General features: G+C 39.1%; 2 protein-coding genes across 9 annotated transcripts in view; one reads left to right on the plus strand and one right to left on the minus strand.

Moving 5' to 3' along the window:
• The window catches only part of LOC110398866 (radial spoke head protein 6 homolog A-like), an 8,320-nt gene extending 1,997 nt beyond the window's left edge, over nt 1–6,323 (minus strand). Inside the window, exons 1-6 of the mRNA XM_021396861.1 lie at nt 6,061–6,323; nt 5,558–5,898; nt 4,847–5,075; nt 2,445–3,194; nt 1,529–1,667; nt 865–982 (exon numbers count right to left, since the gene is read on the minus strand). Of these exons, the coding sequence (XP_021252536.1) occupies nt 865–982; nt 1,529–1,667; nt 2,445–3,194; nt 4,847–5,075; nt 5,558–5,898; nt 6,061–6,147 (1,664 nt within the window). The 5' untranslated portion in view covers nt 6,148–6,323. The remainder of the gene's footprint in view (nt 1–864; nt 983–1,528; nt 1,668–2,444; nt 3,195–4,846; nt 5,076–5,557; nt 5,899–6,060) is intronic.
• C4H4orf47 (chromosome 4 C4orf47 homolog) lies at nt 6,364–17,032 on the plus strand. Of its 8 annotated transcripts, none has more exons than XM_021396866.1 (9): nt 8,322–8,528; nt 8,981–9,109; nt 9,343–9,519; nt 10,576–10,795; nt 11,479–11,616; nt 11,703–11,778; nt 12,789–12,968; nt 14,777–14,949; nt 16,747–17,032. In XM_021396866.1, exons 3-9 carry the CDS (start codon nt 9,423–9,425, stop codon nt 16,793–16,795), a joined length of 933 nt encoding a protein of 310 aa, XP_021252541.1. In that variant the 5' UTR covers nt 8,322–8,528; nt 8,981–9,109; nt 9,343–9,422; the 3' UTR covers nt 16,796–17,032. The 8 variants fall into 8 exon arrangements, with proteins under 8 accessions (XP_021252545.1, XP_021252544.1, XP_021252547.1 ...); XM_021396867.1 differs by having other exon boundaries at nt 8,322–8,495; XM_021396870.1 differs by lacking the exons at nt 8,322–8,528; nt 8,981–9,109 and adding an exon at nt 6,364–6,521.

The following is a 17,401-nucleotide window of genomic DNA, read 5'->3' on the forward strand; positions in this document are numbered from 1 at the left end:
CCAAGAGCTCCACGTCCTTCTTGTGCTGGGGGCCCCAGGCCTGGACGCAGTGCTCCAGATGGGGCCTCACAAGAGCCGAGTAGAGGGGGACAATCACCTCCCTCTCCCTGCTGACCACTCCTCTTTTAATGCAGCCCAGAACATAGTTGGCCTTCCGGGCTGTCAGCGCACACTGCTGGCTCATGTCCAGCTTCTCGTCCATCAGGACTCCTATGTCCCTCTCCGCAGGGCTGCTCTCAAGGAGTTCTTCGCCCAGTTTGTATAAATACCTGGGGTTGCCCCAGCCCAAGTGCAGCACCTTGCATTTGGCCTTGTTGAACCTCATTAGGTTCTCGTGGGCCCACTTGTCCAGCCTGTCCAGGTCCCTCTGGATGGCTTCCCTTCCTTCCAATGTATCGACTGCACCGCTCAGCTTGGTGTCATCTGCAAACTTACTGAGGGTGCACTCGATTCCATCATCCATGTCATTGATGAAGATGTTGAAGAGCACTGGTCCCCAGACTGAGCCTTGGGGGACACCACTCGTGACCGGCCTCCACCCTGACATAGAACCATTAATCGCAAGCCTTTGGCTGCAACGAGCCAACCAGTTCTTAATCCACCAAACAGTCCATCCTTCAAATCCATACCTCTCCAATTTGGAGAGAAGGATGTGGTGAGGGACCCTGTCAAAGGCTTTGGAGAAGTCCAGGTAGATGACATCCGTCACCCTTCTACCATCCACCGATGCCGTCACTCCATCATAGAAGGCCACCAGATTGGTCAGGCAAGATCTGCCCTTGGTGAAGCCATGCTGGCTTCAGTAGATATGTATGTGTTCAGCATGTAGAATTTGTGTTGTAACTATTTTGACTGATTACTCACGTGCCACATGCAAAGGCATACGCTCCAGGCCATCGGTTCGACCGAAGAATTGCAACAGCATATTGAGGGTTCAGCTTTGTAGAAAGTGAAGCTGTCCAAGCAGGGATGTTTTGAATTCCTGGAGACAGCCAAACACATACTCTGTGAGTAAAAACTTAAGAGCCACTACATTTAAGACTGAGTGACGAGGCTGCCACAGAATTCAAGCAATGATTATATTAAGATGCACATTAGAAGATCTAAGCCACAAGCAATAAATACAGACACGGTATTCAAACAGGTAGTTTGAATGCATGGGAACGTATCACACGGATGCTAGCAGCCACGTACAGAAAATACCATGCTCCTGAAATGCAGCAGTACTCACTCCTGTTTCTTTTGTCAAAGATTGTTTAATGCTGATGGACAAATTGAATATGTATTTCACCCTGATCAAAGAATGCAGAGTAGGAGAATAATCTGCTACTGCTATAATCTAGTATTCATAATAATATATAAATATAATCTAGTAACCATTTTTCATTTGATTCATTTTGTAAAAGAACAATGGCAAACTACATCGTTCCATGAAACATCAGAGGCCTATCACTTCAAATGTTTACTGCCTAACTGCCAGCATTTCCAGGGACTTGCTATCAAAAACTTTGTATTCCCTTAAGAATACCTTCATCTTCAGAGAGTGGAGTGAGAAGAGGAGGTCCTGTTTCTTGCTGTAGTTCATCTGGCTCCTCATCTTTCTCCTCCTCCTCTTCACCTTCTTCTTCTTCTGCTTTTTGTGTAAGGTTAAACCAAACACAGCGACCCTATCATCAACAAGGAAGAATCATAAATACATGCAACAATCAGTGAAAGAATGTAAGCCAGTTTAAATAACTGGTTCAGGCACATGGACACACAAGAGAGAGTGGGGGAGAAAAGAAGGAATATGTATTCCACAATTGGGATATTGTAGGCAGACTGTTGTATCATGATCCCTTATGTGCTCTCTTTATCCCTCATTTGTTCCTTATCCCTGCTTACCATTTCAGAATAATCTCACAACTCTGTCATGAGCTTTCTGTTATTTTGTTGTATTTGATTCTTTTAACAATCCATGCTGATGATAGATGCTGGACTTCAGCAAAAAGACAAAAATCCTGTTCTTACTGGGATTGTATCTTAAAACACGCCTTTGTTTCAATATTCATTTTGTGAAGGGATAATAACTTGTTGCTGGCCCTTACTGGTTACGGCCATGCTGTCATTATCCGTCCCTTCCTTGTCAGACACAGAGTGTGAAGATGCACAGAAGATGCACAAAACATCCTTTCTCTCCACACCTGAGTTCAAGTCCAAAAAGACTTGAAATGTGTGTGCAAATTTATGCATATCTCCATCCTTTTTGTGCAGACCTGTACGCTGTTTTTCAGTTCAACCCTTAAAAAACACAGAAGGCACAAGAAACACCACTACGTGACATAAGCTTTTATACCAAATTATCCTTATGTTCAGAGTGAACAGAAGCAGCTCAAGGAGACGGGAAGCTAGTACTACAGAGTGAGTGGTATCTGAGGTCAGTGTGACCTTTGTGAGCAACATACCTGCTTCAAAATACTCGGTACATGGTGTACCCATGTAGACAGAGACTCCACCATTTCAAATGCAGAAAGAGGTTCAAAATCAGGGTTTTCTTCATAGTCATCTCTTCCTCCTCCCCCTTCCTCATCTTCATCTCCTTCTTCCTCTGAAAACCGGTAATATCCCAGGGGACTGACATGGGTTCCTGCTGAGATCCGAGCTATCTGTGCACGCAGGTAATTGGCCTCATTTCCAGGAAAAGGAGGGAAGCTTACAACAGGAGCATCAAGCCTACCCGTGAAAAACTTCTTGATTTTCCTGGCACAGACAATCTGTGCTGGTGTCACTGGAGGCAGCTTAACCCAGGGTTCACCTGGCTCATTACAAACAAAGTAGACATACTTATTAGCCCCAGTTCCATTTTCTTCTTTTGGAATGACAGGTGGGGGCTTATAGGTAGACTTTGGCGGTTCACCTTTTTCTTTCTCCTCATCTTCACCTTCAACCTCATCCATTCTTTTCTCTCCTTCATCAGTAACATTTTCTTCTGTTTCCTCCTCCTCTTCCCCCTCATGGTTCTGTACTTCAGCTATAATATAGTTCATCTCCCGGCCCAAAATTTTGCCCCAGAAGCGACAGGTCAGGATTGGCTGAACACTAACAAGTTTTTTAAGGGCGAGAAATATGAGATAGGTTTCATCTCTGCTCAAGCCAATTCCACCCTGTTCAAAATAAAAGGCTGTTTCCATAATGTTAGGTAGAGGAGTCTCTCCCTAGTAAACAAAATCATGAGTTAGAGCTGAAGAATAATAAAAATATCTATTTGAAAGATTGAACAAGATATCCACTGAAAGTCACACTTCACTCTTTCAAAGCACTTTGCAGGCATTCATTCATTATGTCTTTCACTATTGTTTAGAAAAATTAAAAATGCCACTATAAGGATAAAGAAGAATACAGATAAACTCCAGCTTTTAGAATACGAGATCTCAATTTTCAAACTCACTATTAACTACTGCAAAATAAGAAAAGTCAGAATTCTCACAAAGACCTTCAAAAGACTTCATTGCTAGTGCATGTCTACTATATGAGAGGCCTTGATAGCCAGAAGCAAAACCTCTCTGTTTCCTTGTGTTTGTGAAAGATGCATTTGGGGAGAATAGAATATGTATTTTATACATTTAGACACCAGGTCAACACTATTTATCTGAAATTATGATCGTTCTTTTTAGTACCTTGTCATAAAGCTCCCAGTATTATTTAAGAGGGAATTTATTAAGGCTAGTATGAAATATTGGCCTCTGCTCTTACTGAAGTCAATAACACTCCGCCTGGCTTGTGGGAAGCAGAACTAGGCCAATAATAAGGATTTCATTCAGAATTTATATTTGGTTTTTCATCAGTCTCTCATTTCATGGGAGTAGGTGGATAAAGATTCTCAATTATACACAGCAGGGTAGGGAATTTAGGGGAAGGAGTGCTGGTTTCACATGGAATTTGCATGGTTCTTACAGTTTCTTAGGTCAAAGCAAAATAGACAAGATTATGAAAAATTCAAAATTCCTTTCTGGAACATTGCACTTTTCTCCATTTTTTCTTTTACCATTGCATATGATATATTGTTACTGTAAAATAAGTAATAGGCTATGCTAAAGATGCAAAAATGTATATTCTATTGTTAGGATGCGTATTCTGTGATGGCAATTCATTTGAATGTATAGTGGTAATTTCATATAAAAGTCAACATTTGTTATCTTAATATCCCTTAGTTTTTATGAGAATCCCCTTAATTTTTCTTTGGCTGCAAATACTCCTGTATGTAAGCAACTGAATACTGAAAATTTCCCTATTTGGTGAAGTGGCTTTTTTTTAAATTTCAGTAGTTCTTCCTTCTTCTTGTAACCATATATATTTTTTTTCTAGTTGGAGAAGCAAGGGCTGGAACCACAGTTGAAGATGTGAGAATCACAAATTCTCCATTCTCTATTTTACAGTGGAAGCTGTGTGCAGTATTCTAAAACTGGTCTAGAATAAATCCAGAATTATGGCTACCTTAGGTAAATCAGTTTTAGGTAAAGAATTTGGATGGAATATTCCAGGTTAAACTGGCATATGAGAGATACTTTCCTTTCTATTCATCATCTCTAGAACATCTATGATTTTAAAAGCTTAGGATATTCAACTTACTACAGGAACAAAATTCCCAACTAAGTAACGAGCTGTGTTTTCTTCACAGCTAAATGTAGGACCAGCTTAACTGTAAAGAGGGTACGTGCTATTATGGCTGTAAATATTTCATATGATTGTGAGAGGCAATACTATGAGAGAGACCATAACATCCCTCCTTTTTTCTTGCCCTTCCTGCCATCCTGCCACCCATCTCTCCAGTATATTTGGTATCTACTTTTTTCTAATGATAACTTACTATCTCTTCTTCTCGGTCTTCATCTCCTCCACTTGACTTGAGGAACAAGTTTCTGCGCATTTCTGCAGCTTCAAATGATGGAAGAATCTCATGTTCATCTCGAAGAGTATCCATTTTTTTCTGAAACTGAGCTGCCTTCACATCCTTGCTTATGTTCTCAAATATGTCTACTGGATTTGTGGGCTGTTCATCCAGGATCTTTGTTAGCACGTTAGCAAGATGATCATATCTGTCACATAAATAAAGATGTAATTGGTCTACTATACAAAAGACTTAGAATATTACATTTTTAATATCAAAAGTAGAAACTAATCACTCGGGGCTTCAGAGAAATAATTGGAATAGTTAGATGAAAAGGGGTCAAAGAGCATTGCAGGAAATTAGACCTGAAACTAGCCTGTCTATAATGTCCAATCTTCCATTTTTTGTTTATCCCACACCTGACTCAGGAGCTACAGGAGAATTTCAATGTAATCTCATTCAAGTCAGTGTCCCTTTGTACTCTATAATTCCCCTAGGGAATTTTGTTTCCGAAAGATGGTGGACACACAAATGTAACATAGTGATGAGATACTGCATTTGCAATATATTCTCCTGTACTATACCCTCTGCTACCCCTTGCCTTCTTAACATATCCCTTTGCCCTTTCACCAACAGTTCTTTTATTTCTACTCCCTTCCCCTTTTGCTTTTGTTCCTTTTTTAGACTTACAAGTTCAGGCCAGATGTTACGCTGCTCTTCAGCAAATAGGCTTTTGCATTCTGAACTGCCAGCATTCGATGTTCGGGATCTGGTATTTGATCATCGTATGGACCATAGCCTGGCTGATATAGTCCATAGCCTGGTTCGTGTGGCAAATAAGGTCCATGCTCACGTTCATAGACTTGGTAGCGATCATGTCCTTCGTATGTCTGATAGGCACCTCTTGGTTCCTGAGTTCCTAGTGGGTACGTCTGATACACGCTTACCTCCTGTGCCCACTGAGAGTCTTGTCCCGGTGTGTACATCTGACTGAAGTTTACTTCTGGCACATAAGAGGCTTCTTGTGTTCCCTGTGGGTGACAGAAATATTGAATTGAGGTCAGTGAATGATGTGGTGCTTGTCCTGGTGCATGAGCCTGGCCAGCAGTCCCAAGGTAGGGGTCCTGTTAGGGTGCCTGGGACTGACAGCCATGCTTTCCCAGCCCTCTGGGCTGATCAGACCCAGGCCATACCTCCTGGGACTCGGAAGCTGCTCCTGGTTCTAACTGCCCAGGGTCCCCTCGGGCGCTCTGCTCGGGGTCCCCACCAGGCTCGGCCATGGCCAGCCCCTTCAGCAGCCCCACAGCCCCGCTCGCCGCCGAGGTGAAGCGGCAGCCGTTGCTAGGGCAGCCGTTGCCGGAAGGGGTGGGCCTGCCGGGCCCGGCAGCGGAGGCCCTGAGGGAGAGCCGATGGAACCATCGGAGTTCCGCTGGACGGTTAACCGGGCAAAGGGATGGCTTCTGTGCCTACTGCCGCTCCCGTTCCCGCTGGGCGAGCGGTTCCCTCCACTCTGCAGCTGCCCAAGCTGCTCTTCGCGTCTGTTTGTCTGCAGGGGCGCTTCGGCCTCGCTGCGTTTTCTTTTGTCACCCGCAGCTCTGGGTCTGGAGCGTTTGTGGTACAAGAGCCTCTCACAGCTTCGGCTGAGAGCAAAAAAGTAGGTCTTCCAAAGCCGAATTTTGATTTAAAAAGAAACACATGGTGTTCCCTTGCCTTCACTGTAGAAAACACTGTTTAATCTGCTGCATTTTAGTAGGGATATGCCATCCCATTGCTATATGGTATAAATTTTTTTCCTAAAAGGAAAACATACTGTAAAATCTGATGTACATTTTTAAAATTGCCTTTGCAAATCCAGGGAAAAGCAGATATAAACAAAATTGGAATGACGGTGTATTGACAAAAGAGTTAAAGGTCTCCTTGCATCGTGTCCCTGCGATTCCAGAAAATAAAACAATAAAAATGCTGATTCTACCGGGTCTCAACGTGCAGAGGTTTCATGGCTGACCTTCCGGTCTTTGCAAGGAACGTGCCCACGCTCCCTGCGCTGCAGGTGCACCTGCAGAGCTTACACAGCAGCTGCAGAGGGCGCTGCAGCGCTGCCAATTACTTGTGCGTTGCTTCTTATGCCGCACCCAAATTTCTTATCTGGACGAAAAACTTGATTATTTGTTTAGTAATTCACTTTTATAAAATGTATAAAATTATCTGCATACTTGATGTTCTGTGAAGCGCCTGCCCAAGAGAGGATAAATACTTCATCTTTTCAATCTCCTCTAGCAAAAAGAGAGAATACTTGGACCACCTGCACTGTGCCACCATGTTACTCTTTGCCTTCATGTAGGTTATAAAGCGTACTACAGAATCAGGGCAGAGAGTTCCTCAGTTTGTCAACGTGCTGTTTTATCAACGTGCTGTCATCACCTCTCATTGACGTGGAAAAGTAGCAGATGAATGCATGTAATATTACTGCAGAATCTTACTCAGATGAACACCATCAGTAGTGTGTGTTAATTAGCTGAAATGTAACTAAAGTATTTATGAATTTTTTTTCTTTTTCATAAGGATATACACTAATGGTTTGTATTCCATCTGCTGTGATCAGGTATCGGTGGTCTCTCTTGTGGTATGAATTCAAGCCATTTATTCAGTAACACTTTTTTAAAAAAACTGAAATCTTCTTGGTTGCTTTGTTGAACTTCTGTGCGGTTTCACTGTTGTGAAGCTGCTCTCACTAGCAAGGGAATTGGAATGGAACTTCCTATTTCACATGGGAATCTTGCTGTGCTCTGTTAATTTCTAAGCAAACATTTTTTGATTGAATTGGAAAACCCAGTTTCAGGGTCCACATGTGTCTTCCCTGAAGAATACTTTCACCTGATACTACTGGTAAGTAGCACCTGTAACTGCTGAGGTGGTTCCTGGCAGGTTTAACTAAACAGGCAGGTTTAACTGAACTCCACCCTGTACCCTGGGTGTTCATGCTTTCTGTGCAGCTTTTTCCTGTGGGGTGCTGCTGGGTGTGTTGGCCCTTCCTGAGCAAATTACTGGATTTTCAGGTTGCAAATCATGGTCAAGGCTGAAGTGCCCCTGAGGATGTGAAGGTGAACTCTGGCTTTTTGTTTACCTTACGTTTATGAATTAAATACCAAATTCAATTTCTAGTAAAGATCTGTTCTTTTAAAATGTTGAATGAGCTACAATTGAGCTACAGACACTCTCCTTCAACTAGTCCTTCTGTACTCCTTCCTGTGACAGGCGGCTCAATGGCGATAGCCTGAAGTAGGCTTTCTTACATGAATTCCACATTGTTTTAAGAATGTGGGACTAAGGGAGCTTCTTAATGCCGTCTGGTCCGGTCCCTTGTTATCGCATGCAATTGCAGCAGCAAATCCCAGCTAAATTCAGTAAAGTAGGCCTCTTGGTGTATTATTAATGGCGTTAATATGATCCTGTTGTTAGGCAGGAGGTGGCGGTAGCCGTTGCTCGCCGCGATCGTGGTGGGCGGTACCAAGGCGGGGAGCGGAGGCAGACGGAGGGCTGTCCGCCGTCCCCAGGCAACCGCTACCAACAGAGGGCGGGCGGAGGGCCCCGCCGGCCGCTTGGTGTGGTGCGGCGCCTGTTCCAGCGAGTGGGTGCTGCTCGGTGCTCGTGGGGCCCGGCGGTACGGCGGCGCTCACCGCTGCGATGTGGGGCGTGCTTTGGGCGGGCTTGCTTAGCGTGGGCACCCTGAGCTTTTTGCAGCGCTCCGGTTCGTGTGGTGGTGGTACCGAGCCTTCCCGTTGGCCCCCCGGCCGACGATCTTTGTTTTATTCTGCTGTTTTTCACTCTGGGAATCAGTCCCCTGCTCTCTGTTTAAGTGTTGTGTTCCTTAGACTTCTTGTCCAGGCATTTCCCTTCTGTCAGCCTTCAGTGAGGGTGACGTTGAGGGAAAATGAACCTTCACTATAAATGATTTGCGCTGAAATCAAGAAGAAATTGGAAATATTCACAATAACCAGGTGTTGGGCTGCTGTTAGAGGGCTTCCGAAATTCCACTTCTGTGTTTTATCCTTGACTTGTCCATGCAGTTTTCTTCTACACGATTAATTGAAAGTGACTGAAATCCACTTCTAGAGATAGTCCCCAGACTGAGGAAGGAGGCTGCTGGCATGTTCATTACTGGCTGTTAATGCTACTCAAACCTCTTGATCTCAATACGTGGAAGATAACTGTTAGAAAATGTTGACACAACCCACAAATTCAGTGAGTTGCACCAGTTGTACTAAAAATGTCTTTTATTTTTTCTCCACTTGTATTTTGAATTTGTTTTAGAAACAAAGCATAATGGTGTAAGAATTCCACAGTCCATTTGTCCTTTAAGCACCAAAACTGTCAATCATGTTGCAGATGAGTTTCCTCAGATTACATTAGGGTTAATATTTTTAATCGAAACTTCTGGCATTTTACTTAAATAAACTTTGTTTGTTTGCTTATAGGTGTTGACTGCTTATAGAGTTACAGTAAAACAAATAAACAGATACTCCTACCTTTTAGTGTGGTACACCGTCACCCAGCCATGCCTGCAGAAGGAAAAAGTGATATGGAGAGGATTGGCCTCTTCAGTGAAATGAGCTATGTTACCATTGGAGACAAATATATGTCATGTTATATGCGTAAGTATATTTAGTTTTAAACACCGTGTAACAATAGGGACTCCTTTCAGTATCCACCTTTTTAAAAGAATCCTTATTTTCTATTATATTATTTCTTTTTTCAGAGGTAACTGCTTTTTCATACATATTCTTTGCTTAGATCTGAAGGCTTGGTATGATGGCGTATATATAAAAGAAAGGAAAAACCCACTGAAATAAATATACATGATAGATTCACTACAAATTAATGTATAACTTCCTATTTAATATCATTTACTTGTAAGTTGTGAGTATTTTTCTGTGCTTGTGTAAAATAATAGTGTTATTTATGTCCTGCCTTTTTATGGAAAACATTCTCCTTTTCTTGTTTTTCTGGGGAATCTCACGCACAGGAGTGAGACCAAAATATTAAAAAACAACAACATTAAACACTAAATTAAAAATAATGATAGTCTAATTCTCAGAAAGAGAAAGCCTGCTGAAAGAACACATAAGTAAATTGTTGCAGTCAGTAAGATGGCAAAGTTGACCCTCAGTAGTTACTTGGAAGTGAAAAATGCAAATGAATCCTCTCAGTATAGGTGTGTTTGCTGTGAAGTTCTGTCAGTGGCAAGTGTGTCTGCCAGAACCCTGGGTGACTCACTAGTTCATTGCTTCCACCACACTAAGCTGCTGGGGATTCAAAACCCAGTGGGGGACATTTTAGCTGGTCGATCTGGTCTGTAATTGGAGGGAAAGACAGATGCTCCCCTGATACTCATAGCATATAAATAGGCATCACCTTTAGCTCTGAATTGTAGTCTGGAGTAACTGATCACTCTCCATTGCCTCTAAAGCAAATGTAGGGATTGGAAAATGAAAACTGCGCTGTGAATACCTTCTCTTAGTATTGTCTTTTACACACCATGTGTATCATATGATATAAATCGTACATTATATGTTTCATATACAAGTGAAATGCTCTGCAGGACATTCTTTGTGCCACCCAGCCATTCAGTTCCAGACCTTAGATTTTTAATACAGTCTAAGAGGAGCACTAACTTTGAATGTGTTTTTACCATTCTTACTTTTTTAAAGGCCCTTTTAATGAAACTGCAAGCAAGAACAGACAGATGCTATCTGAGGGGAGCAAAACATTGTCAGCTCTTCAGGCAGGTTATTTTGATGCTGAGTTTAAGAGGATTTTCAATGGTGAAGCCTACTCAAACCCTGTTCAACTAAGGAGACGTTTTAGATTGGCAGAATCAAAGAAAAATTTGGGAAAAGCTTTCCTTCCCAGTAATGGAGATAAATTGCCGTAAGTGTTGTGAAAATATTTTAAATTGACCTTCTTCTGTTCTGTACACCAGGTATAGTTTTCTCAGATGATTTCTTATAAAACCTGTCACGGGAGTACAATATTGTTGTTTTAAACAATGTGATTTCAGTACTGAAATGCAGAGATGCTTCTCCTTTTACTTTCCTTTGGTGACAAGGCAGAACGATAACTAATCTTTACAACCTCCAGCCATATCTGAGAAATAAAATCTTTCAGACCAATATATCGCATTGCCTGCTGCTTCAACGTATAGTGAAGAGTACATTACTTCTCTCTGTAAACTAGTGATAGAGACTGTCCTTTTGTCATCAAGCAAGTCTAGTTAGCCTGTTCCTCTGTATATCTGTTTGTGAATCAGTCTGCACTAATATTACTTCACCTTGCTGGTGCAAAATTGAAACAACCTCTGTTAAGCCTATTTGTAGTGAGATTCCTCAGAACTTCATCTCAACTTTTATCTTCTTTCTTTTGTGTCCATTACACTGTACATGGCATTCCCATAGTTGTAGTTCCATTCACAGTGAATCTGGTGTGGTTTGATTTTTACCTCTTGAGATCGTACTTGTTTTGGTTTTCTACATACCAACATTTTAGCACAGTAAATATGGAAAGCCTGAAATATTTGCAAAGATCCAATTAATGTGTTAATTTGCTCTTTTTAGATGTGGACTAGGCAGCTATTATGGAACCATAGGAGGTCCATTTGCATACTTCAGCGCACAACTGAAAGCTAGAGAAAGATACATTCCTCCTGGAAAGAATTTTTATACTAGTCCAGGAAAAAAAGGAACTGGATATGGGTAACTTCACAACATTGCTTCTTGCAGTTTTTTATTAAATGTTTTTTGAGTTTTGAGCATCTAACTAATTCATTCTCTTTTTACAGTTATGCAAATCTTACCATAGGTGAACAGTATCCACATGAAGCAGATGGCTATGAATTAGAAAAAATAATTGCAAGGGTAAAAAAAAATAAAATCTTTCTTACGTATTAGTCATGATTATTTATTAGAATTTACACAAACTTTTTATTCTCTGCGGTGTTTCCTTCAGCTCCAAATCACAATACTAATTTATAAGGTGTAGGGAGGAAAACAAATTAATCACTGTACTGTAAAAACAAATTGTTATTATTTTTTCAAGACAACAAAAAGTATCCCATACAAGTTCCAGCAATCAAGATTCGACCTTAATTTTTTATGTGGAGCCCTTAAGCAACAATTGCAATAGTTACCAAAAAATGCAATAGCAAGAACGATAGTAATTCTTCTGTGTTGTTGTCAGAAATGAGATTGTATTATCCTAGATGCCTTACGAAAAAAACAAACTGAAACAAAAAACTGTTCATTTTTATCATATAAGCTCATAAATCTAAGAAAGCTCCTACCTTTCCTTGCGCTGATTTTAGTTTTCTTATGTATTTTTATTATTTGTAATGAGAAATTACTAAATTGGCCTATGGTAAGAAGAAGATTAGAAAACTCAGAGTCAAACCTGTATTATTTTAAAATGGAATATAGGAAGAACAGTCAACATCTCCCATGGTAAAAAGAGCCAATTCATAGAGAAATTCAACTTAGTAAGGTGCACAGAATCTGGGAAATGTAGTGCTGAGTGTTCTGAACTTTGAGTTTCTATGCAGTTGGGATGCATGCCAGCAGAATTTTCAAGTATGAAGGTACGCAAGTATGCCCAAGGTACAGGTATACAATACTGTTAGACACATCTTAAATGCACAGTGCTCTTCCTGACGTTTTCCTACCATACTTTTGTTGCAGTTGTTGTGCTGTTGGGGTTAGTGTTTCTGTATGTTCCATTGTACATGGTGGCTATTTAAATACCTTGATCAAACGAACAAAGAAAGAGTGAATATTTTTCAAGAATGAATTTAAATGTTTTCAGTGTTTGGTTAGGAGAATGAAATACAGTTAAAAAGCTCAAGATTCTTCCTTTGAATTTATATATTTTACAGAAAGCTCGAGAGGAACACAAACGTTTGCTTAAAGGAGGACCTTTCAAGACAAATATATACCCCCTGGAGTATTTTGACATGAATCCCTATTTTAATGACAAACCTCTGCCACCTGTGAAGAAACCACCTCCAGAGAAGCTAATTGCACCACCTTTCATACCAAGTTCTCCTGCTAAAAAGGTTAGTTTATCTCAAAGCTACTGGAAACAATGGATAAGTATGCAGATATTTTGGGTTAAAAACTTTGCTTACAGTACATAAGGTAGAAACCAGTGTTTGCTACTTACTGTTAAAAATACAAAAGATATTGTGCAGTTTACTTTGTTTGAGCCAATGCTCCCTGATAAGCAGTTTCAAGTAACCTAAAAAGTCTTTAAAATCTGTGTGGTGCTGTTAACATACAGTTAATTGGCTGGATAGGCCATGAAAAATGCACGAAGTGGAATGTTTTATAGTAAATGACAGTAAGAAAGGATTATAGTAGCAAATCAAAATGCTCTTCTATTTTGGACTCTGTCAGGCTCCCATAGCATTTTTGAACCAGTGTAGATATCTAAAACAAAATTCTTAGATGTGTCATGGGAATGGAGAGCTAGAAGGAGCAGAAAATATCAGATTAGGGCACCTGCTCAGGGAAAGGCTGTAGGAGTTAACTTGAGATTTAGCAGCAGATGCAAATCTGGAGTCAGCTTTAGAATTTTCTAATTCTTCAGTATTTAGGAAGTAAGGAGGAGGTGGATGGGAATAAATACATGCGGAAACACTTAAGGGACCTAAGAAATGAAGCTTTGTGTTAATGTCAAGGAACATAGTTCACTTGTTTCAGTTACTTTATGTTACTTCTTAAATTCCAAATGGATATTTTTGCAGTCCATAAAGCGTTCCTTTTTAATATATTTTTTCTGAGATTAAATGCTAAGTTTATGCCATTCACCTTAGGCTAAATCTTATTTTTAGTTTGAAATGATCTTAAAATATTGGTGCATACATCTCTTTCTCTCAGATGACTCCAAATACCTAATACAGTAACACCCCTTAATTTGTCACTTTTCTTCATTTTGGTGTTCCATTGTTAGCCACTTAATATGATGTTCTGCTAATTTTATCATTATTCTGTCCTTCACCCTTGACTTATTTGACCGATACCAATGGTAGCAGTGAAAATGTAACTGTTCAGAAAAAAGACTGCAAGAATGCTTAAACATAAAGTATTATGCTGGGTGTTCCGTCTCACAGATGAAGCAGCTGAGATCCTCTGGTATGGCAGCATATTCTGAAAAGTCAGCTGCTGAAAAGCCAGGATATCTCCTCCCTGACGATGCTGGTGATCTTGTTCCTGGCTCTTGACACTGTGCCTACTGCCATTCAATATATAAATGGTGTAATTCTCAAAGTATTGCATGCACTCCCTCTTTGCTATACAAATCCTTATCAAAAAGTTTGCTTTGTTGCTGATTGAATTGCTTACTGTTGCATTTTAAGGAATGCAGCCTCAACGGACCGTGGAGATAAGCTGTTCTAGAGGATTGCAAAGAATTAATAAGGCTTTTTAACTAAAACTTACTGTTATCATAGTACTAGTGGACATAGTGTTACAAGAAAAGCCTGTGTTGTATTCCTACACCTGCACTGGATGTGGAGGTTTACTAGTGAACTAATAGTGACATAGGAATTGTCTTTTTTTAATTACATCATAGGTCACTTCAGTGAGTAATGGTTTTACTTTTTCTATTGTGTTTTTGAAATCCTTCACTCAAAATCCAGACTTACAAAGAACATTTTAAACCATGAATTCATCTGATTAATCACTAAAATTTTCCCTGAAGTTTCCAATGCAAGTTTAAGCAACATTCTTTTTTTTTTTAATAGAATATAACGCAGCCTGCTATTCAGAATTCTTATCTGCTTTTGCATGAAAAATATTGTAATAAAATCCAATTATACTGTAGATTGGCACTTTGAAAGGTTGGTTTTTTTTTTTTTTTCAGGCAGGGGGCATGAAAGGAGGCACATTTGATCCTTATCCAAGCCATTCTGCTGACCCTTATGTAATCAGAAAAACTACAGCTGTCCCATCCAGTAAAGAACGAAAGGTTTTTAATCCTCCTGCTGGACCAAAAAGCAGACCTGTTACAAGTATAATAACTTTAAATGTCATAAGGTAATCCACTTTAAATTCATGTTTCATGTGTGCTGTCTACCAAAATCCCTTTGCACAACTGCTTACTTTCTAAATTAACTGAATAATTGAAAGAATTAATTATTGGCAAAAGGTTAAGAAATGTGCAAGGAAACTTGCTTCCAAAATTTATTCTTATACTTTTGTAAATTTTGGTTACCGTAAAAGGCTATCTGTACATATCCTAGAGACCTTCAAAATAAGGCGATGTAATTATCATTGCAAAAAATATTTTCTAGTATTTTTTCTGGCTTAATAAATGTCAAAAAATGATCAGGAATGCTCCTGTCAAAAAAAAAAAAAATTGGTTTTGTTCTCCCTTATGTTTATGGAATAAGACTGGCTTCCTCTACTGGCAAATGAATGCTAGTGAATCTCAGCCTGTGAAGTTTTTAAAACAATGGCATTCAGATTAGACTGTGACTGCAAAAATGTCACTGTGTGATGTTAGATGAGATTTATAATACAGGGAATGTATATAGGTATATAAGCACATTGTTTTTTAATCAGAGGTAAGATATAAACTTTATTTTTAAAATAATTTTGTTTAGCTTTATTGTAATTCAAGCAGATGTTCATGTTCTTTAGAGTTATTTAAAGAAATCAATTTCAAGTGGGATTTCTAAGGTTGCAGGTAGAACAGCTAAGCATAGATGTATGATGGTTTTTTGCATACTCCATGAGCAACATGAAATATTTTAGAAATATTTGATTAAAATTTGGTAATCAGTCTTAGAAGAATGTTTCATGTTTGTGATTTGTCTTTTATGAATCATATGTGAAGTTTAAGAAATACATCTCTCTTATCCACCTGTGACCTTCTATTTACTTCACTACATACCTGAATTTACTTGATCACTTTTTAAGTTGCAGGAATCATTTCAATTTGCACTGACAAGGCCAAACCAGAAGCTACCTTATTACTTCACGTTGATTTAATTGACTGAATTGAAAGTAACTATTCTGTACATCAGAAAGCCTGGTAACTACCAACACTGATGTAAGAAACTACAACTTTCCATGCTTCCACTGGTGGTTTTTAAACTAGTGAAAGTGGAAAAAGAATAGCATACTGGCCTGGGTAGCCTACTTATCACTGTATTGTTTGTATTACAGTTCCATCAACAGAGTAAAAATTTGTGTTCCCAAGTGAAATACTTTTTGAGAAAAAAACTAACTGTATATGAAGTAAGTTTTAGAATTGGAAAGGAATGGCTGATTGTGAAGTGTCACCATGTGCTCACAGAAATGGTTAAGATGGACTCATTACAAATATTTGTAAAGAGAAAAATTTCATATCTGCAAGCAAAAGTTCCACAGACTGAAATTCAAACCACTTTTTCAAATTCTCTGCTACCGTTTCTCTCCTAACAATTTAAAAGGATGTATGAATTTTTGCTTCATTATTCCTAGGTTTACTGAAATGAGAATTGTGAACAGCATTTATTTTAAGTATGAATGTTATAGCTCATAGAGTTTAAGAAATGCGGTAAGATATTTTTCAAATCATCAGCTTCCCCCCAGATGACAATTTTTATGTACTTTCCAGTGGAAATCTTATCGTCTGGTATTTTGTCTGTAATCCTACAATTGGATTTGTGAGCCTAAATTCTTGCTCTCATGCAGTTCTATATCAGTTAGATGCCTCATTGATTAAAGTCATTAAATCTAATTACAGGAATGGGTGTAACAGTTTTTCATTTTTACAAGAACTTTCCTATTCTGTAGAGTGATATTCTAAAACAAAATCTAATAATTTTCTCTTCATTTACATTTCAGATCAATAAATGCAAAGAACTACAAGACTGCATATGCTACATATTATTAGGTAAAAATGGTGAAATGAAGGGTACACTTTTAAGACTCTTGACAACACAGCTGCTAATCAGCATTTGGAGCAAATAAAAAGGTGAAAAGTGGAATTCAAGTACAGAAGGCAATCTGGTTTGTTTAATTATTGCAAATGCAATATTTGGTTATTTCATTTTTTTATACACACACACATATATGCACACGTGTATACTTGGTCGTAAAGCTACAATAAATAATATAATGTATTCAGGAAGTCCAAGGGTGAATAAATTTTCATCTAATTGCTTCATTACACTTTTGAAATGTACTTTTACAAAACATACTTCCTATTGAGTAATTTAGGTTCAAATTCTCAAAATATTGCAGTGGAAGAAAATGCACATGTTTCAAAGACTACCAGTGTATATATTAGCCAAAAAAGTCTGCTCACAGTGAAACTAAAGTAATTGTTTCCCTTTAGTAGAATTACAATTTGTAGTTTATTTCAACAGTACTTTGTGTAAGAACTGTCTTAAAGACTTTCAGTTATGATGATGTTCTCAAAGTGACCAATATCAAGGATTAATCAAAATGACCACAACCAGCCTGTTATAAAGGTAGCTATCTCTATTTACCATTGTCT

This window comes from Numida meleagris, chromosome 4 (assembly GCF_002078875.1).
Source record: "Numida meleagris isolate 19003 breed g44 Domestic line chromosome 4, NumMel1.0, whole genome shotgun sequence".
Classification (NCBI taxonomy): Eukaryota; Metazoa; Chordata; class Aves; order Galliformes; family Numididae; genus Numida; species Numida meleagris.